The following is a 25868-nucleotide window of genomic DNA, read 5'->3' as shown; positions in this document are numbered from 1 at the left end:
AGCAATAAAAGAGAAGACAAAATTTCCTACCTTGTTTTAATTCTCAAATTTTCCCTGCCTAGTTTTGGTACACAGGGTGGTATGTAGAATAATAATTGTTTTATCGTATAAAATTTACCTTTATTTCCAATTCAGCCACATTTTTTTAAAAACTACTTTTTTTCTCAACTTAATTAGTTATAACTTTTATTATTCAGATATTTGTAATTATATGTTAAAAGAGATTTACACACATTTAAAACAAAGATGATAATTAGTCAGTGCAATTTTTCTGAAAGCACCAGGAATCTGAAGTGTCTTCTTTGCTTCTTTATGTTTTATCTATCATATATCTATCAATTAAAGATTCATCAAACTATATGAAAGTCTCTTTAACATAGATGTCATATTGGATATAGTTCAGTATATTCTAATTCTTTGAAAACTGTAATATGTGGTCACCATTTGCTATCAAGTCCTACTCTCTATACATTTTTATAAACCAGAATTTTCTATATATACTGAAGCTAGAATATAGAGATCTGTGGTCTTAAAAATTAAGTTCACTATTAGGCTTCAGCTTATTAAAAAGGGAATTTTGAAACACTTTCACTTTAAAAATAATAGGAAACTTTAAAATAGTTTTCTTTTTAGATTTTTTTTAACATCTTTATTGGAGTATAATTGCTTTACAATGGTGTGTTAGTTTCTGCTGTATGACAAAGTGAATCAGCTATATGTATACCCATATCCCCATATCCCCTCCCTCTTGCATCTCCCTCCTACCCTCCCAATCCCACCTCTCTAGGTGGTCACAAAGCACTGAGCTGATCTCCCTCTGCTATGCGGCTGCTTCCCACTAACTATCTATTTTACATTTGGTAGTGTATATATGTAAATGCTGATGTCTAACTTCGTCCCAGCTTACCCTTCCCCCTCCCTGTGTCCTCAAGTCCATTCTCCACGTCTGCGTCTTTATTCCTGTCCTGCCCCTAGGTTCTTCAGAACCATTTTTTTCTTTTTTAGATTCCATATATATGTGTTAGCATACAGTATTTGTTTTTCTCTTTCTGACTTACTTCACTCTGTATGACAGACTCTAGGTCCATCCACCTCACTACAAACAACTCAATTTCGTTTCTTTTTATGGCTCAGTAATATTCCATTGTATATATGTGCCACATCTTCTTTAGCCATTCATCTGTTGATGGACACTTAGGTTGCTTCCATGTCCTGACTATTGTAAACAGAGCTGCAATGAACATTTTGGTACATGACTCTTTTTGAATTATGGTTTTCTCAGGGTATATGCCCAGTAGTGGGATTGCTGGGTCATATGGTAGTTCTATTATTAGTTTTTTAAGGAACCTCCATACTGTTCTCCATAGTGACTGTATCTATTTACATTCCCACCAGCAGTGCAAGAGGGTTCCCTTTTCTCCACACCCTCTCCAGCATTTATTGTTTGTAGATTTTTTGATGATGGCCAAAACACAATTTTTTTTCTTATCTCTTAGTGACTTCAGTTCTTCAGTAAATGGACACATTTCCCTTTACTTGTTTCTGATACTTGTAAAAAATTATTCTCATTCATTTTCAATACAGTTATTCCTAACCTCTTTTATTTTTTGCTTAAATCAACCTTGGGTGTGTTGCTTTATGATCTTGCTTCTACTATGTTCATAAAATAACACACAGGTAGTTTACTGACTGCACTCACTAATCATTTGTATGCAATGCCATCAAGTTCACTTTAATTTTCACTTTGGTAGGCAAATATCAACTTGACTATGGTACAGAGGCTGTCATTTAAGTTCTAATACCTCAGTTGGTTCTAATACATTTCATTTGGCCTCAAAGGACTAAATTTGCTGACAGCAAATTAAAGACAAGAAAAAACCAAAATATTTTAGTAGAACAGGAAGAATTGAAAGTGTATTATATAAGAATATCTGTGTAGCAATAATAGTAAATCCACTAGCAGTTCTTCTTAGTAGAGTAATATTTAAATGATTCATTTAGTTATTTAAATAACTTATTCATTGTCATCTAAAATCTATATCAAACTTTGAAATAATTTTGATTTGGTTTGGTTTGATTCAATGATATAACTCACTGTTACCTAAAATTTTGTCATTGGACACATTTCCATGCAATAGTAGTTAAGCCTTTGTAAATGACATATGTTAAAAGGCACCTAAACTTTTAAAAAGTAGCAAATTTATTTGATTAGAAGAAATGTTGATATTCTTTATTTCATGAAAAACAATGACATGATATGTTTTTTGCATGAAATATACACTCTCTCCAATGAGCATGATATTTTGATTCATAGAGAGAAATTTGTACCACAGAATAACATCACATTTTGTCTTGAGTTTGTTTTTAAGATAACTTTCTGCAAAAATAAAATTCCATTATGAATTCTTAAATTCAGTATCTGATTAAAAATTTATAAGAGATGTGCTCACCATTTAACCAGAAAAACAAGAAACTGTTAACAATTTGATAGATTAGTGAACTTTTATAATGGACAGGTAACAGACATACTTATAATGGTGCCTAAATGATATTCTTAAACTTAATTTGTCAGAATGTGTTTAAATTTTAATGTTGTTTTTATACATTAAAAGATTTAGAGTTTAGAATCCTAATAGGCACATCTATGTGAAACAAAGCTTTTGACTTTGTTTTGGTTAAATATGTAAAACTTTTAATTCTAATGATATCTAATATCCTTTTATATTGTTTGAAATTGAAATTATAAAGGCATATATCCATATTTAGAATTCATTTAAATTTTCAAATAACCCTATTTAAGGCTAGATCATTAAACCTTGTACATTTATATGTTTATGTGTGTGCACATCTATATCTGGGTATGTGTTAGAGGATATTTAGCTTATTTGCATACACAAGTATGTGTGTTTGTGTGTGTGTAAATGTTTATATGTCTATTTGTAAATATATGTATATATATGCCAACATGTTGGAAACTAGCAACTAACCTATTGTTATTCTTTCCTCCCAAATTCTGGGTTGTAGAATCTGCTTTTCTCATATCAGCCACCACAGTCATCCAGCCGTTTTTCAGTCTCCCAGACTGGTGACCTCACTATTACTAATGTTCAGCGATCTGATGTTGGTTATTATATCTGCCAGACTTTAAATGTTGCCGGAAGTATCATCACAAAAGCATATTTGGAAGTTACCGATGGTAAAGTAGAGCATTTTATTTCAAAATGTCCAAGTTTGGCTTAGGGTCTAAAGAGAGTGCCAGTAAATGCATTTATTTTCAACTTGTATCCTTTCTTACAGCAATTTTGGTGTAATGTGAAAAGGATGAAGATACAATGATTTAATGTAAAATCATTCTTATTTTAACTTGGCTATACTATAAACTTCTGGCATCAAATTACATTCATAAAAGCCTAGCAATTATACAAGGAAAGTTTACACTGAGTAGTTGTACATAGGACTGTGTCCATGTTTTGGAAAATGCGAAGTTATTTTTAAATCTCTTAGTGTAAAATATCATCCTTTTTCTTTCCTCCATATTAAAGAGATAAGATGAATTGTTGACAAATCCAACTCACAATTCATGATGAGTAAGTTTTTCTTAATAATGTGGTTTTGTTCTATTTATCAACTCTTCTAAGCATGATTAATTAATGCCAAATATATTATAAAAATGCAGTAATGGAGAAAATCTCCAAACTGTAAGGTGGAGAGTAGTAAGAAGAAAAGAAACTATAAGTAAGCATGTAAATATGTAAAAAATATATACATATGTGTACATAACAGGTTTCCCTGCTCTCCGAAAGTAGAGCATTCCTATGAAACCTTTTGTAAGCCAAAGAAATGGCATCAAGTGAAGAAGCAATTTCCTCTTTTCATAAAAATGAAAATCCACTTCAGATTTATTTTGATTAGTGAGCACATGTACTAATGTAGGTCTTTCATAAAAGCAAAGTGGCTTAAAATGAGCTTTCAAAAAATGCACAGTACCTGTATACACATATGTATATATACATATTTACATAAAATAAACATATATACATTCCTTTTTGTTGCTGTATAGTATTCCATTGTATAAATAGCTCACAATTTATTTATGGACCCTTTATTGATGGGTTGTTTTCAGTTTAGGGCTTTTATTAATAAAGCTAAATATTTCTGTATAAGTCTGTGGGTGGGCATGTGCACTCAGTTATCTTGTTTGCCTTTTGGTGGATGCATATACGCATTTCTCTCTCTTTTTTTTTTTTCATTTTCTCATGTATTCCAGATACAAGTCTTTGTCCGATATATGTGTTATAAATATTTCTTCCCAGTCGTTCTTTTAATGATGATTTTAAGGCTTAAGTAACTAATTTTAATGAGGACCAATGTATTATTTTTTCTTTTATACGTGGTGCTTTTAGTTCCCTAATCTACCTTGAGACTGTGAGGATATTCTCCTGTGTTTCTTCTGGAATCTTTATTGTCTGTACTTTTGAGATTTAAGTTTTTAATCTATCTTTAATTAATTTTTGTGTATAGTGTAAAATAAGGGTCAAAATTCCTTTTCTTCCCTTATATGGATACTAATTGTTTCAGCATCACTTATTGAAAAGACAGTCCTTTCCCCACTGAATTGCAGTGGCATCTTAATCATAATTCAAATGAGCATGCATGTAGTGGCCTACTTATATTCTCTGTATTATATTCCATTAATCTATTTATGCAAGTATGTATGGTCTTAATTATTATAGCTTTATAGTTGAGTCTTACACACTGGTAGTGTAAGTCTCCAACTTTGTCTTTCTTGTTTCGGGTTGGCTATTAGAGGTCCTCTACATTTTTTTATAAATTTTAAAATCAACTTTTCAATTTCCATACACATAATACACACACACACACACACACACACACACACACACATTTTAACATCCTAAACAAACAAAAAAAATCAGAATTTTAATTTTGATTCCACTTAAATTATTGAACAATTTAAGGAGAATTAACATCTTAACAATCTGAGTCTTCCAATTTAGGGAATTTATCTGTCCATTCAAGTTAAATATATAACCAGTATCCACCAAGGTCTGACACATGGTAGACTCTCAATGGATATTTTTTGAATAAGTGAATGAAACAAAGAAGGAAGGAATGAACAGCTAGCTGTTGGTTAAGTCAGAATTCAAAATTAAGATTGTCTCACTCAGAAGTCCACACTCTTTAACACTATCTATGATACATATTATATATCTACTGCCCCAATACGTTAGAATGACCTAAAATGTTTTTACAGTTTCTTACATACATTAGAGCTATTAAATGATGATTGTGAAGACAATGTAATGAATTTGATAATGATTAATATAATCAATATATAGAAAAAGTAGAACATAGATTTGCACATGTGTTTATGATTGCAACTTTATAAAGCAACTTGTATGTAAGGATATACATAAAAAAAGGCCAAAGAAAACTATAATAAAATATTTTCAAATATCTCTTATTATTCTCATAATTGAAAGCAAAACTTTCTAGGTGCCTTTTGACATGGCCTTATCGTGAATGGTTATATTTGTGAGCATAGATCAGGCATGTCAACTTCTGCTAAACTAAAATGAAAACAAAACTCCTAAATTTGTGGATTTGGGATTCATCCCTAGTAGCCAATTCACTTCTAAAAGTTTCATCTTACAGTCTCTGAAGAGATTTAAGGTGGTTTTGTGTTTGCTGTAGTGGTACAGTATTTTTAGTTTTGTTTTCTTTATTTTGGAGTCCATCATATTGTACAAACAACTTACAACTATGGACTCATTCTTCATAGGTAAACTGTACTTATTGTGAGTGCTGATAATATCAGTATTTACATATTACCAAATCAAGTCAAGAAGAGAGGTAATAGGCAGAGTATTTTCTGGAAACTATTTGACTTTAGTTTCTCGACTTTCTTTCTTTACTGTTTGCAAACAGAACAAAGGCAAAGGCAGAATAAAACATGAGGCACAGAATATGGTAGAGTAGCAGTTGTCTTTGAAATGTTGTTTTTCTGTAGCTGAGGCCTACCCCAAATCCCGTTTGACTCAGGAACATAGAAATTCATATAACCTATTTAATTGAAAATGTTTCTTCTCTTAATTACTAGAAAGTAAGAAGTAGTGACGATTAAATGATGTATAAAATCTAAAATCACTTGCATTAATCTCTCAAAACTTATTGATATACAGTGGAAAGAGCATTAACTTTCTAATTACGAGCTATTTGCCAGTGACTAACTCTTTGATTTGGACGAGTCATGTGAACTTTCAATGTTTCAGCTCCCTAATTGCTGAAATGAGGTAACAGTTTACAGCCTAACTCATAGGTGTTTGAGATATGTTTACAAACTGATGGCAATTGTGATGTATGACTCTGATGTTTGCTGGTTTTTAGATGTGAATTTTACATACTTAAACCAGTCAGTGTGTGTATGTTATTCTGTATTCTTTTTCACTTAAAATTATTTTATGAATATTTTTATATGTATTAACATAGACTTTATGATTATTATTTTTGAGGTGACAAAAAATATTACTTCTGATGAAATGCCCTCATTTTTTAGGGTCTTTAAATCTTTCATTGAACATGTGGAAAACTAGCTAAACTTTTATAAACCCTGCTCTAATAGGGTTATATCATCTGTTACACTCCTCATACCTGTACCACTACCGCCACCATCACCACTATACTGATACTTATAATAAGAAATTATTTTTTTTATTGGAGTATAGTTGCTTTACAATGTTGTGTTAGTTTCTGCTGTACAATGAAGTGAATCAGCAATATGTATACCTATACCCCCTCCCTCCCACCCCTCCCATCCCACCCATCTAGGTCATCACAGAGTACCTAGCTGAGCTTCCTGTGCTACACTGCAGGTTCCCACTAGCTATCTGTTTTACGCATGGTAGTGTATACATGTCAATCCTAATCTCCCAATTCGTCCCACCCTCCCCTTCCCCCACTGTGTCCACATGTCCATTCTCTACATCTGCGTCTCCATTCCTGCCCTGCAAATAGGTTCATCTGTACCATTTTTCTAGATCCCACATATATGCGTTGATATACGATATTTGTTTTTCTCTTTCTAGCTTACTTCACTCTGTATGACAGACTGTAGGTCCATCCACATATCTACAAATGACCCAATTTCGTTCCTTTTTATGGCTGAGTAATAGTCTATTGTATATATGTACCACATCTTCTTTATCCATTCATCTGTCGTTGGACACCTAGGTTGTTTCCATGTCCTGGCTTTTGTAAAGTTATTCAATGCCTCCTTTGTGCCAGGCACTATGCTAAGAACTTTAAACAGTTCAATAATTTCAAATCTGACTTCTTGTTTTACAGATGAGGAAACTGAGGCAGAGAATGGTGAAAAGATATACCCAGATCCTTCAGATACTAACTAGCAGAACTGAGATTTAAAACAAAAGTTTGACACTACCAAATGTAAAATGGATAGCTGGTGGGAAGCAGCCGCATGGCACAGGGAGATCAGCTCGGTGCTTTGTGTCCACCTAGAGGGGAGGGAGATGCAGGAGGGAGGAGATGTAGGGATATATGTATACGTATAGCTGATTCACTTTGTTATACAGCAGAAACTAACACCATTGTGAAGCAATTATACTCCAAGAAAGATGTTAAAAATAAAACAAAAAAACAAAAACAAGTTTGCACTGTCCAGTATAGTAGGCACTTGCCACATGAGGCTATTTAAATTTGAATTAAAATTACTTAAAATTAAATAAAGCTACACGTTCAGTTCCTCAATCACACCAGCCACACTCAGGTGCTCAGTAGCCACTTGAAGCTCTCGGCTTCTTTTTTTTTTTTTTTTAATATTATATTTTAATGTTTGTGTCCACATGTTAATTGCTAGTATATAGAAACAAAGTTTTTTTTTTTTTATTTTATTTATTTATTTTTGGCTGTGTTGTGTCTTCGTTTCTGTGCGAAGACTTTCTCTAGTTGCGGCGAGCGGGGGCCACACTTCATCGCGGTGCGCGGGCCTCTCACTGTCGTGGCCTCTCTTGTTGCGGAGCACAGGCTCCAGACGCGCAGGCTCAGTAATTGTGGCTCACAGGCCTAGTTGCTCCGCGGCATTTGGGATCTTCCCGGACCAGGGCTCGAACCCGTGTCCCCTGCATTGGCAGGCAGATTCTCAACCACTGCACCACCAGGGAAGCCCTCAGCTTCTGTATTGGAGAGCACAAATATGGAACATTTTCTTTTTACAGCGCTACGTCCTTCTGATTACAAAGTCCATGCACTTACTTTCTTTAAATCATATTTCTGTGTCTTACACATCCTATTTTATTACCTGATAATTCATTTTAATAATCCAAATGTGAGATATTAGACTCTTTATTTGAAGTTTTTCTCATGAATCCTAAACTTAGTGTTGACTGCTAAATGCACTATGCATTTTAATTTGTGTAACTTTGAACATTTCATCAGTATTTTATTCTAATCTGTGACAACACCACAATGTTTCATTGTCTTTACCTAAACACATAAAATTGCTTTAATGAACTTTTTAACCTCTGATTTACATATTACTATTTTGTAGAAAAGGATCAATTGTGATACCACAATTCATATAATTGTCTAACTTTTTGCAATTAGCAAAGTACATCGAATATTTATTATTCCATTTATATCTTCATAGCAATCCCCTGAGCTGGTTAGAACAAGTATTATTATCCTCATGTTACAGATAAAAAACTGAGACTTAGATAATTTAAGGAACTTGCCTAAAGACACGTGACAGATGATGTAGCCTGATAATCACCCCTGCTCCTCTTTTCTTGCTTTATTTTTGTAAACTACCCAGTGTAAACCAGGAAGAAATCAATAACAGAGAAACAACATCATTAAACGGGGTTGGGATAGGATAAGGAAGTGAGGATGACACTAAATATGATGCAAATATCAAAGAACTGTAAAGATATAGAAAGTTGAATAAATCCCCAGATATTGGATTGTTTCTAAATATAACAAGACTATGAAATGTAAACCACTCTGTTACTGGACTTTATTGTAATCAGTTATAAAGAAACACTCTGTTACTAATTCAATTAATATCTGGAAATAAATATTCATTCATTCTTATAATCAAGGGAACACAGGTGGTAGAGTCATAAAAACCCCAGTGCACTAAAACACTTATCATTACTTTTTCATACTTACCAGGAGGGGCCTCTAATTTGATTTTAGCCGAACTCAACAGATAATGTAGAAAAGATTAAACAATTCTAAGCAAAGGAATTATTGGCTTATATTTTTCATCCGTGGAGTATCTGAAACACTCCTGCCAAGTTTCAAACTCCAGCCTTCTAATACACCTCCACGGTATTAACAGATTTCACACTAGCAACCAAGGATGGAAGAGAATTGGAAGGGTGGAGTGAAAATGCACAGTTGCTGATTTCACTTTCTTGCTTTCTTGTTTTTCTTAGATTGAATGCCCAAAACTAATAATTATTGCATGATAAATGAGGAACAAATTGAAGTGTGACTCCAGCTTGTGAAAAATCTTTGGTGCATAAAACTTTGAACGTGACACATCCAGCTTTGCAAATGGTTGCATCCAAAATTTAGTCACTCTGGCAACCAGTTTTGTTTAATCAGGCAATTTCTTAGAGTTGTCTTTTGAATATTTGTGACTTAAAAAATTTTAAACTAATATTCAGAATTTTAAAGTTTAATAATGAAAACTGAACTTTATTTTTAATGTTTATTCATTTAAAAAACTATCTATGGAATTTCACCTAAATTGCCTATGTCAGGAGATCAGAACATCTCTCTAATGCAGGATTTATACTAGTTCCACTACAGTTGTTTTGGATTTTTCCCTAAAATTATGACTTTATTATCTCAGATAAAGTTTTTAGGTTTTAGATTTTTTCATATAATAAGAGTAATTTTATTTATATGTTATAAAAATGCCTTCCATTGTTTCCTTCCATGGGACATTAAAACTGTTAAGGTGATAGGTTTAGCGAAAGTGTCTTCCCATTCCTATAATTCTGATATGGAAGTGTGTTATATCCTGGGTTAGGATATCCACTTCAATTATATTATTGGATTAGCTTACCAAGAATATTTTTAGACAGTTTTCCAGTTTCTCTGAATTCACTATGTACTCTTTTAATAGAAAAAATTCCAAGATAAAAAGAGCTCAGTCAGGGCTTCCCTGGTGGCGCAGTGGTTGAGAATCTGCCTGCCAATGCAGGGGACACGGGTTCGAGCCCTGGTCTGGGAAGATCCCACACGCCGCGGAGCAACTAGGCCCGTGAGCCACAACTACTGAGCCTGCGCGTCTGGAGCCTGTGCTCCGCAACAAGAGAGGCCACGACAGTGAGAGGACCACGCACCGCGATGAAGAGTGGCCCCCACTTGCCGCAACTGGAGAAAGCCCTCGCACGGAAACGAAGACCCAACACAGCCAGAGATAAATAAATAATTAATTAATTAATTAAAAAAAAAAAAAAAGAGCTCAGTCATATTGATTGGTCAGTTATCAAAGTCCAAAACACATTTTTGAATCCAGAATTGTCAAGCATGCTGGTATGATACCATCATTCTTTCTGTTGGACTCAGAAAGATTATCAAGTTGGTAATGGTTCATTTATGAAAATCTGTCTTACACGTTTCCTTGGGGTAAATGGGTTTTTTGTTGTGTTTTGTGTTTTACATATTTTAAAGTTTAAAAAGCACAGTATTCCACTTTTCTCCACTATACATTTCCTTCACCATCCACAATCCTTATTTAGTCTCTGAACTCTTAAGTTAAGTAGGTCCCTTGACAATGCAGCAAGCCTAGTCAGTGGTTGGTCATTTGAAAGGAGTGCATTGTGTCTCATTTTAATATTCTGAATCAGTGCATCATAGAAATGCATTCTGAATAATGCATGTCTCCTACTTTAATTACTTGTTTAATTAGTTTGTTTCAAAGCCTAGAGCAACTGCTCTTGTTTGGATGATTAGAAAATTGCTTCCAGTTGCAGAAATCTATTTCCTGTTGTTTCTTCTGGCAGTGATCGCAGACCGACCTCCCCCAGTCATTCGACAAGGTCCTGTGAATCAGACTGTAGCAGTGGATGGTACTTTAGTGCTCAGCTGTGTGGCCACAGGCAGTCCAGTGCCCACAATTCTGTGGAGAAAGGATGGAGTCCTTGTTTCAACCCAAGATTCTCGGATCAAACAGCTGGAGACCGGAGTACTACAGATCCGATATGCTAAGGTAACTTGAAATGACACCCTGGGTTTCCCATTTTGTTCCACTTTGTTTCTGCCTCCAGCAACTAGTGTTGAAGTCTCAAATTTTAGAATCAATGAAATGTTAATAACACTATTAATATATTTTTAATTTGATGCATTATTCTTTCAGACATTTCACTATGTATATTAAAGATGATTTGACTCATAATTTAGCCCATGGTAAGTAGTTTAAGGTTTTATATGGAGGAGAAAAGGATGAGGATTTGTGGGAGATAAAAATACCTTCCAAGTGGTGATGTGATACATTCATTCCATAAAGCATTTTTCAAAGATATTTTCCAGTACCATATTATGTGCCATGTACTTGAAGAGTTCTTTTATTGTGAATATTTGGTTCAGAATTTTGCAATTACAGAATACTCTGCATGCAAACAAAAACAATAAAGCAATGTACACATTGAATGTACATTTCAAATCAGAATGTTAAATGATGAAAGCCCACAGGTTTGTGGGAACAATTTAGGGATTTACCTTCCCAGGGCATCACATCCCATACCTGTTCTTTCAGGACCGTGTTCTTTTGTTTTGATTTTTCTTTTCATTTTAGATCAAGATCAGACAAGCTCATGAGGCATATGAAAGAATAGCCTTGACAGCAATAAACATACATTTCGATTGCTTTATTGCCTATTGTGGGCGGCTTCTTTGGAGTTTTGGATCAACATAGCAGTTCATTTTATGTGCCACGAAAGTTAATATGTTGTACTTTTTTGTGACAATGATTGTGACTTGTTATTACAATTGCCTGAGCAAGATGACAACATTTTTGCTTTATCCAACATTACTTGGTGATAGAATTATTACCTTAGGCAGAGGTATATGGGTTCATTATGGTACTGATTATTTTAACGTTGATCATGTGACCTGTGTTTGTTTTCTGTCAGTCAGTCTTTCAAAGGAAGAGAGAGCATCATTCCAGCTGGAGTTTGACTTTATACTTACTAAACTGCTTTAAGTTACAGGTTAAAAAAATAAAATGAGAAAAAAGAGGGAATGCTTTAAGAAGAAATCATTTTGTGTCTATCCATTTTCTCTAAATATGTGTTTATCTCTGATATCCATATGGGTGTAACTCAGATAATATATGAAATAGCAAGAATAGTCATTGGCTAAATTTTATTAGCCCTATTACGTGACTTATTAAATATAAAGCTATAAATTAGTAATAAAGATTAACTCTTTGAAATTAAAGTTATATACCTCATTGTTTACTGCCCGACACAGAAAATGGTGATGTTAATGCACTTAAATATTATATTTTTATTCTACAGTTAGAATAACATTTTTGTCTTCTGTCTTCGTGCAATATTATACTTCACATGCAATAAAAACAAATTAAGAGGAAGTTTCTGGTTAGTGCTTTTTAATGCAAGTTATCCATATTAATGGACCATATACAAAACTGTAATTGCTTTTTCAGCCCAGTGAGCTCTTGATTGTTCCAAATATTTATTTTGCATCTGTCTTCTCAGCTGGGTGACACTGGTCGGTACACCTGCATTGCATCAACCCCCAGTGGTGAAGCAACATGGAGTGCTTACATTGAAGTCCAAGGTAAATTCAGTAGTATTTTACCTTAAAATAAAGCTTGAAATGCAGTTGTTTACTCACTGGTAAAAAGATGAAGAGCGTGTCTTGATGCTTGAGTAGGTGGATGGGTATGATATCTACATTTATGTGCTTATCTGCGTATAAACATCTTTCATCTTTTTCTTCTTTGTTAGAATTTGGAGTTCCAGTTCAGCCTCCAAGACCCACCGACCCAAATTTAATCCCTAGTGCCCCCTCAAAACCTGAAGTTACAGATGTCAGCCGAAATACAGTAACATTGTCATGGCAACCAAATTTGAATTCAGGTGCAACTCCAACATCTTATATTATAGAAGCCTTCAGGTAGAGTGAAGACGATGTTTCCTAGTTGTTCTCTTTTTTGATTTACCATTAAGTATGCATGTTCTAACTTGTGTATCTATCCTTAGCCATGCATCTGGCAGCAGCTGGCAGACCGTAGCAGAGAATGTGAAAACAGAAACATTTGCCATTAAAGGACTCAAACCTAATGCGATTTACCTTTTCCTTGTGAGGGCAGCAAATGCATATGGAATTAGTGATCCAAGCCAGATATCAGACCCAGTGAAAACACAAGGTAAATATTGATTTACTCAGCCTTGAGACATCTACTTATCTTTAGATGTTATAATTTTACAAGTAAATCATTTGTACTACATGCTAGGATTGTATATTTAACATAGATCTATTATCCAAGTTGCTCAATTAATTTTTAATACACAGTGTCTGCAAACTTTCTTATTTTCTGGACTAAGCTCTCCAAGACAAGATGAATAACAGAGAAATGTTTTTCATTTTATAAATCGCAAATCCAATGAGCAAAAATATTATGTGAATATTTTTGTATTATTTTCAATTTTTTGATTTTTAAATATGACTATATGTGGGTGTAAAATTTTAATCACATAATTGTATTTAAAATTGAGTAAATTTTATGTATGTTGAGATTAATACTCATGACCTCCTGGATGAGTTTTGAACATTGCAACCATAATCAAGTAATACTCTCTGGAAATCACACAAATGTAAGAGATAGTTGTAAGATGAACTTAGTCTTAACCCCTCTGCCCAGTCAACCTCTTACAAAGCATGGAAAAAAATAATTTAGGTCTGTATGTTGTTTCGCCTATCTTTCATTGCCAATTATGTGAACCATGATCTATTAAACTCTTAAATGGAAATCATGTATATTTTCGTCAAAGCTGGGTTAAAGAAACAGATAAAAGGAAAAATGAACATGTTGAAGCTGCTTCTAAAAACATTTGAAATTGGAAATTTTTTCACTTGGACCACATTCTGGATACACTGCTTTTTATTGTCTTTCATGAATAGGAATTATTTTTAGCTTTCAACAGATTATTATCTCCTATCCACCCTCTTGCTCCTCCTGTTATTTTAATGTTTTAATAGTAGTAAAATTTATATTGAAAAAGAAAGATGAATTTGAATCAAACTTTACCTTTTTTTTGAACGTATTGTCATCACAATTAAAATATACTTTATTAATATAAGATTAATAAAGAAAGGTAATTCAAGATGGTAGGAATTAGAAATATAAAATTCTTTTCTCAACATACAGAGGAATCATAATGTCTCTATCTTAATTTGTATATTTCCAAAGGAAAAATTGAAACTTAGTTACAGTGACAGAAACAAATTGCACACAAAAGTACTGAAAGATTTAAATTACTTTTTCCTGGTTTGGGAAAGTGTCTGCCAGCCATGTTGCATGTTTTGTCTTCTCCAGTGAGTATATAAGCAATCTTTTGGGAAGGACTTTTTGTTTCAGAATTCACTGAGAAAGCGAACTGAGTTGTAGAACATGCCCATGTCTGTTTCTTGCTGTGTGAAATCAACACACCCAAATGCATATATTTGCTATTATGAGTCACTTCAGCGGTAGCTTTAATATTCTTGGAGCCTGCCTTAAGGCAGTTTGAGGTTTTCAATATTAGATACGCAGTTGTAAAGAATGTGGAAACTATGACAGCTGTAAAGTGAACTTAAACTTTTGTCCCCAGTACAGTGGTCTCTACCTAGTAGACCTTAGAAAAAGTTTTTCATTAACTGTAGTTCTGTCATATACTCATATAAATGATTTTGTAAAATATATCCTCAACTCTTAAGCGAGGAGGTAGTCAACATTTTATCTGTGAGTTAATTTAAGTTTTTAAAAAATTTTAATCAACTTACCTTTATACATGATAGCTAGTAGAACAACTTAAAGGAAACAAACCCACGTCAACTGGAAAACTGGAAACATAGTGAAACAGGCATACAATTTTGAAATCAAAGAAGTTTTCATCTCAGCTCTTCAACCTACTAGCAAGTTAGTATGTTCCCTGAGCATCGGTTCCCTCATCTACATAATGGGACTAAAAATCCCTACTCCACAAGACTGGACAAGGATTAAATTAGCCAATTTATGAATATACAGGACTCATATTTCTTTTGTATTATATGCCATAAGACTGTCATTGGACTTGTATTTCTTTCATTGTCTGGACTAAAAACAAAGGAAGTTCATAAAATTTGAGAAACACAGGTAGTGTGCTGAATGAGAAAACCAGAATTAAATGTATCTCGACAGTCTGGAATGATGGGCCAGCACTAAAAGATTAAAATTAATGGAGCAAATTTAAAAGTCCGGTACTTGAACTTTGGTTTAAAAAATTAGCTGTTGAAGAATAGGCTGAGGATACTGGGCTTCAAAAGAGAGTACATGTGAGTGTGTGTCAGGTGTGTCAGGATGACTTCAGTGTTGGAAGTCAATTAGAACACCTATCTGAGCCAACGGAGTGAGCAGTTGTCGAAAAAACAAATCTAGTCTGAGCAGAATTATATGCAGATCAAAATCTGAACTGGTCAGATCACGAAGGGAGTAATGTGTCCTATTTTGAGCACTACATTTTCAGGTAGACTTTTAAGAGGAAGACAGTGAGGATGGTTGGTGAGGCTGCACTAAAGGCTGAAAACCACATCATTGGAAAAGAAATCCAAAGACTTGGCACATTTAACCCCCAAAATAACAACGTTAGACTAGGCTTGACTTTTTTTCCTTAATATTTTAAGAGTAAGATATGCTTATTCTAACTCCAGGCACCAAGACAAGCCAATGAGTGGAAGTTAACATTGAGGCAGATTTCATTGTCTGGTTCTTAGACTGCTTTTGAGACACACTGAAGCCGAGCTGAGTCAGGCCATAGCAGGAGGCTGGGGAAGAACCTGGGAAAATCCGGTTGAAGGGTACAGAATGTGTAAGCAGTTAGGAGAAGAGCCAGGGATAGAGGGAATTCACGAAAAACTTGTTGGAAATTGATTCACAAGGGAGCAGGCATAATTTCTTTAATTACTTCTGCAGCATGGCTGCAAAAAAGTCTTCCCCAAGTGGAGATTTCTAGGAATGAGCTGGGTCTTAAAGTTGCACAGATCCAGGGCATGGTTTCCTGTTCAGGAGTCAGGTAGACCCAGGTCGCAGTGGGAGTTGGAGCCCTGTCCCAGTGTAATCAAAATGTGCTTTCCCAAATACAAGATTTGATCATGCAAGGAAGATGACATGAGCACCTAGCAAGTGGGGGTGGGCTGGGGGGTGGACATTGCTGAGATGGGGGTAGTTGTTGCCACTGTTACTACTATTCTTTATCCATGTTCTGTCCACACAGCATTCTTGAGCCCTATCTTTTAAAGAATATGCACACAGACATAGAATGTACAGAATATGTGTATACTATAGATGATAAGAGACCAGTTATTGTAAATAATGAAGGGGGGCCTGGATAATCCCCCCACCTTCGGAGATTACGTATAGGGAGCTCCAATACTGGGGAAATAGTGGGAGTAGAATCATATCTGAGACTTCCTCCAAGTTTAATTCTGAATGCTGGGAAGACCTTTTACATTATAATACATTTCTTTCAGGAGGAGAAGGAAAGCAAGAACAATAAAGGGACCAATTAATAAATGTCTCGATATTACATTATTAGACATTACTTTCCATTTTTCTTTCTGATGAGGAATTTTCTAAAATAATATTCTATTGCCAAAATGGTTACACTAGGGATTTTTCCTAGTTTTCATGAAGGGATTAACTGGCATGTTACCTCAACCAGAGAAATTAGAGATTGCCATGCAAATTATAGTAGTTACCTTTTAAAATGATTACTAAGACACTTCCTAAAAGGTAGACGATTCCCTGAGGATGGAAGTTTACATGTGAGAGAACATGTTTAGAAGCTAATATAATATGTATGATATGTGTGTGTTTTCCATACAGTAATTCACTTTAACTCAACTAATGTTTATTAACACATTCTATATGTATGGCACTGTGCTAGGTATTCTAGGTTCATAAAAATTGACCCAATCCCTACCTTCAAGAAAAGGACTTTATATGCCTTAAAAAATGCAGTTCTCACAAAAATCTTCTCCTCAGAAGTAGCTTCCATTGATATTGCCATTTGACAGATGAAGTAACTGAAAAATGGTGAGGATAAGAAATCTTCCCAATATTACATGGCTGTCGAGTTGCTAAGTTGGGGAGTTGCCAAATCTGTCTTATTCCAAGAACTCCACTCTTACCCTAGAGATAGATGGTAGCTAAAGTTGTAGGAGCAATGGAGACCAGTAGAGAAGTAAATCTGCCTGAGATGGAAAAGTTACAATCAAGTGCTTTCTGTCTCTAGTCTGTGATAATAGGTAGCCTGAAGGCCAATATGAGCCAAAGCTATTCCAAAGGTATGATAAACTATGAGAAGCCAAAACTATCTCAGGTTTTCTCATTTTGCTCATTTATAAGTTTATAAATCAAGGCTATTACCTCTAAGGGTTTTGAATAGCACTCTTGTCCTGTCACGTCTTTCATTTGCCTGCCTTCCATGGACTTCATCAAACATACTTACCAACCTCATTTTTAGAAATTTTTACTGGAGTATAGCTGACTTACACTGTTGTGTTAGTTTCAGTTGTACAGCAAAGTGAATCAGTTATATACACATATGCATATATCCACTCTTTTTTAGATTCTTTTCCCATATAACTGACCTCATTTTTTTTTTTTTTTTGGCCATGCCATGAGGCATGTGGGAATCTTAGTTCCCAGCCAGGGATCGAACCCTTACCCCCTGCAGTGGAAGCTCAGAGTCTTTTTTTTTTTTTTTCAAATCTGTTCTCTCTTTCTATGAGTTTGTTTGCTTGTTTGTTTTTGAAGTATAATTGACCTACAACACTGTCTTAGTTCCTGTTACATACCATAGTCATTCGATATTTCTATACATTTCAAAGTGATCCCCACAATGTCTAGTTACCATATGTCAACATACAAAGACATTACATAGTTATTGACTACATACCGCACCCTGTGCATTTCATACCTGTGAGTCATTTATTTTGCAACTGGAAGTTTGCAAAGAGGTATAAACTTCCAGTTGACTTGCATTCTTAACCAAGAAACTTAGATCCCATGAATAAGGTGGTCTGGGGTAGTGAAAAGAGCATGCATGATTTGTGTCCAAAGGCCTGGCTTTTACTGCCTGCTCCTGGATGCTGTGGCCTTGGAGCAGGTGTTCCGTCTTTCTGCAGCCAAGTTCCCTTCCTTGAACACTGGCAGCGCGGAGTCTTAACCATTGGACCACCAGGGAAGCCCCAACCACATTCTTAATATTCATGTTTTTGTTTTCTATCCAAACTCAGTTCTTTGAAAGTATTTAACCATTCATAAAACTAAAATTCTTGTTTCTGTTGCTTATGCAGTGGAAAGTAATCCAGAATATATGTGCCAAGATACAGTACTTTGAGAAGGAGAATTCTGGATATTAAAAAAATCTTAATTTTCTTCTCTTATTCATCCCGTGTTCCCTTTTACTACTGTAAACAAAGCAAAGCGTCTGTATTTAGAAAATCTCTTTAGAAACAGGCAATTTTTATCAAGTACAGACTTTTTAGTAAGTTTAACAGAACACTTTCTTGTTGGGAAAAAAGCGCAACATACATGACCACTAGTAGCAGATTAATTCTTACTATGTTCTTGGTCTCCTTTCCAAAAATATTGGTGTTCTTGAGATTTAGAACTCTTTATTGAACCTTTTTGACAGTGATACAATAACTAAACTAAACCAAACCATCAATTAAATAGATGTTAAGTACTCTTTACTCATCAGATTTGTTTTGTTCTGTTCTGTTCTGTTTTATTCTATCTTATCCTATCCTATCCTATTCTGTTGGTGGTTCCTGTATCCTCCATCATAACCATTAACTTATCATATATCTTATTTGGGAAGCTATCCAGGTTCATCTTAAAAGGTGAGGATGTCTTTTTGTGCTTGCTTTTCACTTATGTGTTTCCATTCTCTCCATTACTCATCTGCTGTGCTGCAAATCCTGGCTCTTTTCTTTCTGGCATAGTTAGGATCAGTACAGAAGGTTATGTAACAAACTCAGAGGAGATTGCACTAAGCTTCTCATCCTTGGCAAGAAAGTGATCATTACATGGTAGGAGGAGCCCTCAGATGCTACTGTTTGCCATTGTTATCTTTGCCTCCTATTTTATTCTGGATCACAGGTTGGAATTATCCTTCACAGTTGGAGTGATTCTTCTTTTCTGAGATTTTCTATGAATGAAAGGATTGTTTCCCCCATGCTTTCATTCAAGTCAGTTGCATTGTCTAGGATCTGACACAGTCTCCTTGGATTGTTGCAGATGTTCCCCCAACAAGTCAGGGGGTGGATCACAAGCAGGTCCAGCGAGAACTGGGAGATGTTGTACTGCATCTCCACAACCCCACTGTCCTTTCTTCCTCTTCGGTCGAAGTGCACTGGACGGTGAGTCGTTGTTGCTGCCGTAATACTTGATCTCAGTTTTAATAAGCAGATGACTTTGGAAGATCATTACATGAAAAAATATATGTATATATAGAGAGATGCAACAGATAGTTAAATTCTATGTATCTGTTGCTTACCTCTCTACCAATGATAACTTTATAATGTAAGCGTTGTTTATTATGGTAGCTGTGAAATGGCTTTAAACAGAGAAAAATTTCATCTTGTGTGTATTTTATATTATGCTGCAGTAATGACCTTTACTAGTCTCAGACGACACAAGTTATATATTCATAATACTATAATGATAGGATCATTAGCATACGAATTTTTTTAACTGAAAAGTATTTCTGAATAAGTAGTTAAGTAGTCTTTTAAAATTAGGAAGTGGAAAAATACATTTTATTTCCTCATCCCCTTGACCCTCTGACTTACCTCTAGATGTCTGTTGTGGAAGTGCCATGATGCTTCACATTTCTGCAGGAAGCATAGAAATTAATATCTAATATTATACATAAAAGCTGAAAAAACGGACATATTACAAAAGATAGTGATTTGTTTTTAGTATTCTACTTTATGTAAACTAGAACACTGTGGAATGAAGTCAGATAGACTTTTTTTTGCCTTGTGTCACATTTAATTTTCATAATTTTCTAAAAAGTCAATAAAAGGACATGAGTGATTGCATTTTTATTTGTCATTTTAATAGGTGGACCAACAGTCGCAGTATATTCAAGGATACAAAATTCTTTATCGCCCATTTGGAGGCAGCCGTGGTGAATCGGAGTGGTTGGTTTTTGAAGTGAGGACTCCAACCAAAAATAGCGTGGTTATCCCTGATCTCAAAAAAGGAGTCAACTATGAAATTAAGGCTCGTCCTTTTTTTAATGAATTTCAAGGAGCAGATAGTGAAATTAAATTTGCCAAAACCCTAGAAGAAGGCAAGTATAACGAAATGTGCGGTTACTATGCATTGCAATACTTTTGTTAGGCTTTTATTAACTTAATGGAAAAATATTAATGACATTAAGTCATAATATTCGTGCCATTAATTATTCACTGTTTCGATAGTGAGCACTGTATTTTGCTAATAGAATTTATTTAATGAGAACTACTAAAGACCAAAATTCTATTATACTCGACTTGCTTTGGTAGTGGCCTATCTAAAAATGTGTGAATGTGTACTTAATGACATATTGGATATATGTAATTATTCAGAACTAAAATTCACATCTAAAGATGGAATTATCCTCCATTTGCTTGTCTTTCCATTAATTATTTTTCATTCATTTATCAAATGTTATTTTGAGTGATGATCTGTAAATAAGGTGAGTAATGTTTTGGTTTGCCCAGGACCCTCTGGGCTTAGTATTTTATGCCTCCTGTCCCTGGAAACCCCTCAGCTCTAGACAAGCCAGTATGTTTGGACACTCTATAACTAGAGATTAAAAATTAGTATTTACGTAAAGGTCAAAGGTTACATGTCACAAGTATACTCTTTAAAAATAACCAGAATTTTTCCTAAAATGTCTTTATGACTTTGATTACAATAAATTATAAGATACAGTTAGTAACATGGATGGTTAGTATTTATCTTTATACTTTTGAACATTTTTAGGGAGAACATGGGACTAGGGTTACAGGGTAGGAGAAAGGGGAATTCTCCTGGGATGTTTTGTGGAGATAATCTGTATAACTTTGGTTATGGAAAACTCACAATAACAATAGGTTAGCGATATCGAGGAAAAACAAATAGTCTGGGACTATTCAGATTGGATGAGATACATCTTTAAAACATACACATATATGGATATAAATTTAATATGTTTTTGTTTAAATGTTAAATGCCTGCTTTCAGTGTTCTCTAATGTGCTCATAATATATCTACTTTTTAAAACAATTTCATAGCACCCAGCGCCCCACCCCAAAGTGTAACTGTATCAAAGCATGATGGAAATGGAACTGCAATTCTTGTGAGTTGGCAACCACCTCCTGAAGATACTCAGAATGGAATGGTCCAAGAGTATAAGGTAAATACATGTATAGCAATTTACTGATGGACACCGCTCTCCCCTGCCTGCAGGGAAAAAAAAAAAAAAAACACACACCAAGCTTGGTTAAATTGTTCATGGATATTTGGCGCCATCTGCTGGTCCACACAGCAGCCTGTAAAATTATTTTTAAAATACTTTCCTGTTAATTCAATAATTGTGGAATAAGTTTTTCTTAAGCCATTTGAAAAAAAGAATTTAAAAGAGAGACTTTACCTGGTCACAGTACATATAGGTACATACAATTTCACACAAACAACAAACGTAAAGGCTAATAAAAGAATCTATTTTCCCCTTAAAAAACAGCTTAAATACATTTTGCAGAATTAGTTTGCCCCATGGAATTGTATCAGATATGGTTTGATTTCTTTCTTTTAACATGTTTGGAATTTTGTAACATTGGAGCTAAGTTGGAAAAATTATTTTATTGTGCCTGAAAATTTTTTTATAAACCTTGTTTTCATCTCTAAACAAAATTTTATGTCTCAGAGGAGATTCAATTATAAACTTCTGTATATATTTAAGTGAATTTTTTAAACATATGATGTATTGTCAAGTAATGTAATCCAGTGATTCTGAATAATTATTTTTACCTGTGAAGTTATCAGCTCTAATCATTGAATTTAGAGAGGCTTACATAGAATCTCCAGCAGATATTTTCAGGCATGCCAAGGTACAATAAAAATTAAGGACATGAGATTTATCCTGTTAATGAATATACATTAAAGCACAGTTTTAATGAGCTATGATAAATGAATAAACGATAGATTGAATTAGGGAAATCTCAATAGAGAGTAAATTTTATGTGTATTTTTTCAACACTTATGTAAACACACTACATACTAGAAGACTTTTAGCTGCAGAACATGTATTTCTATAGACACTGCCTTATATGTCCACTGTACCTCAGTATTTTTCTAGTTACTAACTAAATTATGATACTTAGTAAATTATCTCATATATGTAAAAATTTATATATGTTTATTGATATGAAACTAATGCTAAGAAGGTAAACACATTTACCTTCTACAGGTAGTTTCATGCTAACATCAGAATCACTTATGGAATCATTTTCCAAATATAAGTGCCTGGCCACCATTCTCAGAGATTCTGATTCAGTAAGTATAATAAGGCCCTTGCATATATATTTTGGTAGATCTTCCCAGGTGATTCTGATGTGCACTTTTGGGTATCTGATGTGGGCTTTTGGGTAAGGTCCAAATAAAGACCATAAATGTACTTTTGAGTACCAAATTAATTTGTACAATGACCAAATATACTGAGCTCAATTTTAGGTATAACAGTTTATTTTAAAATGATTTTTAAAAACAAACTAAAAACCTCTGTATGACACTTGCATGTACTTTAAAAGGGTGACATTTTTAAAGTATTTAAAATACTGCCATAAATGCACTGTGGCTATTTTAGGGTATTTCAAATAGATCTTCTACTGTAATTGAGTCATTAAAAGGTAAGAGTCTCTACACTTTCAAGTGCCTTCTCATGAGTTTCAAGGTTATTTCAAGACTGGGAAGTGATGGGGTACTATGGTTCAGTCCAGAAAAATAAACCGTTATAGAGATTTTTAAGCATATAAAATGAGGCAACGTCTCAGCTCTTAAGCAAAATTGTGTAATGTAGGCATTTTCCCCTAAGAGTCAAAACTCATTTCTCTCCTAAAGAAATGTGAAAGGGTGGATTTCACTTAACTTCATGGTCAATTTAAAATAATAAAATGCCTTTCACAACCTGATTGACTGGTACAAAATCAGTTTGTGGCTTTGGTTCAGCTGTGTAATGTAATTGAGGGGAAAAAAATCACAGAGGACTCTTTATTTCCAAATGGTCAGACCCTGGTATAGAGTCTGACCATTTGTTGGTATTATGCAGTGAAACTATATTAAAATAATATTAACTTTCAAAGAAAAAAATTAAAGGTTTTTGCCCATATGATAGAGGACACTGACACTCTTAGATTTATTTTAAATCCCATTTCCTGTTACAGTTTAGACAATAGGCTACTTGAAACTAATCCTACACCTTGCTTAAGGACATCGTAAAGAATATAGAGCATGTTTTACTACTCCATGGATCATTTTCTTATAGAAGCTGAGTCCAAATACTGTCATGCATCATATTCAAGCTCTATAACATTGCAAAAGATCGCTCTAATAATTAAATAATCCTTTAGTGAAATTTAAATTAAGGATTATAGCATAGTTCAGAAATCTTAATTTCCTGAAAATAATTTCCTACCACAAATATCAAAGTTAATGAGACATACAATAATTTTCTTATTAGGAGAATATTTTTCTTTTAAATCAAACATGTATTGTTATGCTCTATCACCTTGTATATGTTATTAAAGGCTAATTAATATTACTGTGAATACAAGATCAGAGTGCTATTTTTCTTTCATTGATAATAGTTCAACCTACCATAGGTGGAATAAATCCTACGATGATCCTTACTCTTTATGTTCAGTTTTATTTTTAAAAACCATATTTATGCCAAGATACTTTAGGTTATTCAGAAAATCTCTCTTTTTTTAAATATTTATTTATTTATTTATTTATGGCTGTGTTGGGTCTTCGTTTCTGTGCGAGGGCTTTCTCTAGTTGCGGCGAGCGGGGGCCACTCTTCATCGCGGTGCGCGGGCCTCTCACTATCGCGACCTCTCTTGTTGCGGAGCACAGGCTCCAGACGCGCAGGCTCAGTGGTTGTGGCTCACGGGCCTAGTTGCTCCGCGGCATGTGGGATCTTCCCAGACCAGGGCTCGAACCCGTGTCCCCTGCATTGGCAGGCAGATTCTCAACCACTGCGCCACCAGGGAAGCCCCAGCTCTCTCTTTTTAAATCAACTGTTTCTCGGTTTTGACATGAAAGGTGATGGGACTGTGGCAGCACCAGGTAATTTTATCTAGAGAACTGCTGAAGTAAAGTATTAGACACAGAGTTTCCTACTCATTTTTGTTTTGTGATATCTGGTCAGCTAGTGTTATGCAAGTCCATAGTAGGAAGGCAAATACTGAATGATAATAGGTAAGTTATTGTTCTTTATCTAGATGTATACAGCTTTTTGCAAGTTCCTTTTATTTTTTTCCTGGCATATAATTTCTAGGTGTTAAAAAAACAAAAAATCCTGATGATAAGGTTAATAAGAACCAGGGTCTTGGTAGAATCATTTGTAGAATCATCTGATATGATCCTTTGTAGAAACTTTTGTAGAATCACCTGATATAATCCTTTAAAAGCATATAAGAGGGCTTCCCTGGTGGCGCAGTGGTTGGGAGTCTGCCTGCTAATGCAGGGGACACGGGTTCGAGCCCTGGGCTGGGAAGATCCCACATGCCGCGGAGCGGCTGGGCCCGTGAGCCACAACTACTGAGCCTGCACGTCTGGAGCCTGTGCTCCGCAACAAGAGAGGCCGCGATAGTGAGAGGCCCGCGCACCGCGATGAAGAGTGGCCCCCACTTGCCACAACTGGAGAAAGCCCTCGCACAGAAACAAAGACCCAACACAGCCAAAAAAAAAAAAAAAAAAAAAGCCTCTCTTTAAAAAAAAAAAAAGCATATAAGAAAGTTCAAGGAGGTCTTTAAGGTGCTACTAACACTAGGTTTGACTAGAAGAGTCTTCTCAGAACTAGATCCAGGGAAGAATGACTTTTGAAACTTCCTACATTAGGTTCATGATAGGTCTGAACTCTTAAGTCTAAAACCACAGTACTAGGTCTAAAACCACAGTGCTGACCTTTGCATTAACTTACATAATTTGTTGTGTTCTTCTTGTAGGTTTGGTGTCTGGGCAATGAAACTCGATACCATATAAACAAGACGGTAGACGGTTCCACCTTTTCTGCGGTTATTCCCTCGCTGGTGCCTGGGATCCGGTACAGCATAGAGGTGGCAGCCAGCACCGGGGCCGGAGCCGGGGTGAGGAGTGAGCCGCAGTTCATCCAGTTAGGTGAGCGCCAGGGCAGATCTGGTTCGAAAGACATATCAGTGTACCCATTGTCCTGCTTTTCTTTTTGGTATATAGTGGAGCCAACCATTGCAAGTTGAACAGGCTATGGAATGTGGCAATAGAATTATGAGAATGATGGTGTTAGCTTTATCTTATCTATCTATAATATCGCAAC

General features: G+C 34.9%; 1 protein-coding gene across 1 annotated transcript in view; it reads left to right on the top strand.

Moving 5' to 3' along the window:
- Positions 1-25868, top strand: part of ROBO1 (roundabout guidance receptor 1) — a 928971-nt gene that overhangs the window by 846669 nt on the left and 56434 nt on the right. Inside the window, exons 9-17 of the mRNA XM_082392465.1 lie at positions 3025-3196; positions 11055-11260; positions 12771-12852; positions 13023-13191; positions 13278-13444; positions 19562-19683; positions 20390-20621; positions 21589-21710; positions 25522-25693. Of these exons, the coding sequence (XP_082248591.1) occupies positions 3025-3196; positions 11055-11260; positions 12771-12852; positions 13023-13191; positions 13278-13444; positions 19562-19683; positions 20390-20621; positions 21589-21710; positions 25522-25693 (1444 nt within the window). The remainder of the gene's footprint in view (positions 1-3024; positions 3197-11054; positions 11261-12770; positions 12853-13022; positions 13192-13277; positions 13445-19561; positions 19684-20389; positions 20622-21588; positions 21711-25521; positions 25694-25868) is intronic.

Source organism: Balaenoptera borealis, assembly GCF_965194805.1.
Source record: "Balaenoptera borealis genome assembly, chromosome: 5".
In the NCBI taxonomy this organism is placed as follows: domain Eukaryota; kingdom Metazoa; phylum Chordata; class Mammalia; order Artiodactyla; family Balaenopteridae; genus Balaenoptera; species Balaenoptera borealis.
The sequence above is the reverse complement of the archived record's forward strand: the minus strand, read 5'-3'. Positions and strand labels throughout refer to the sequence as shown.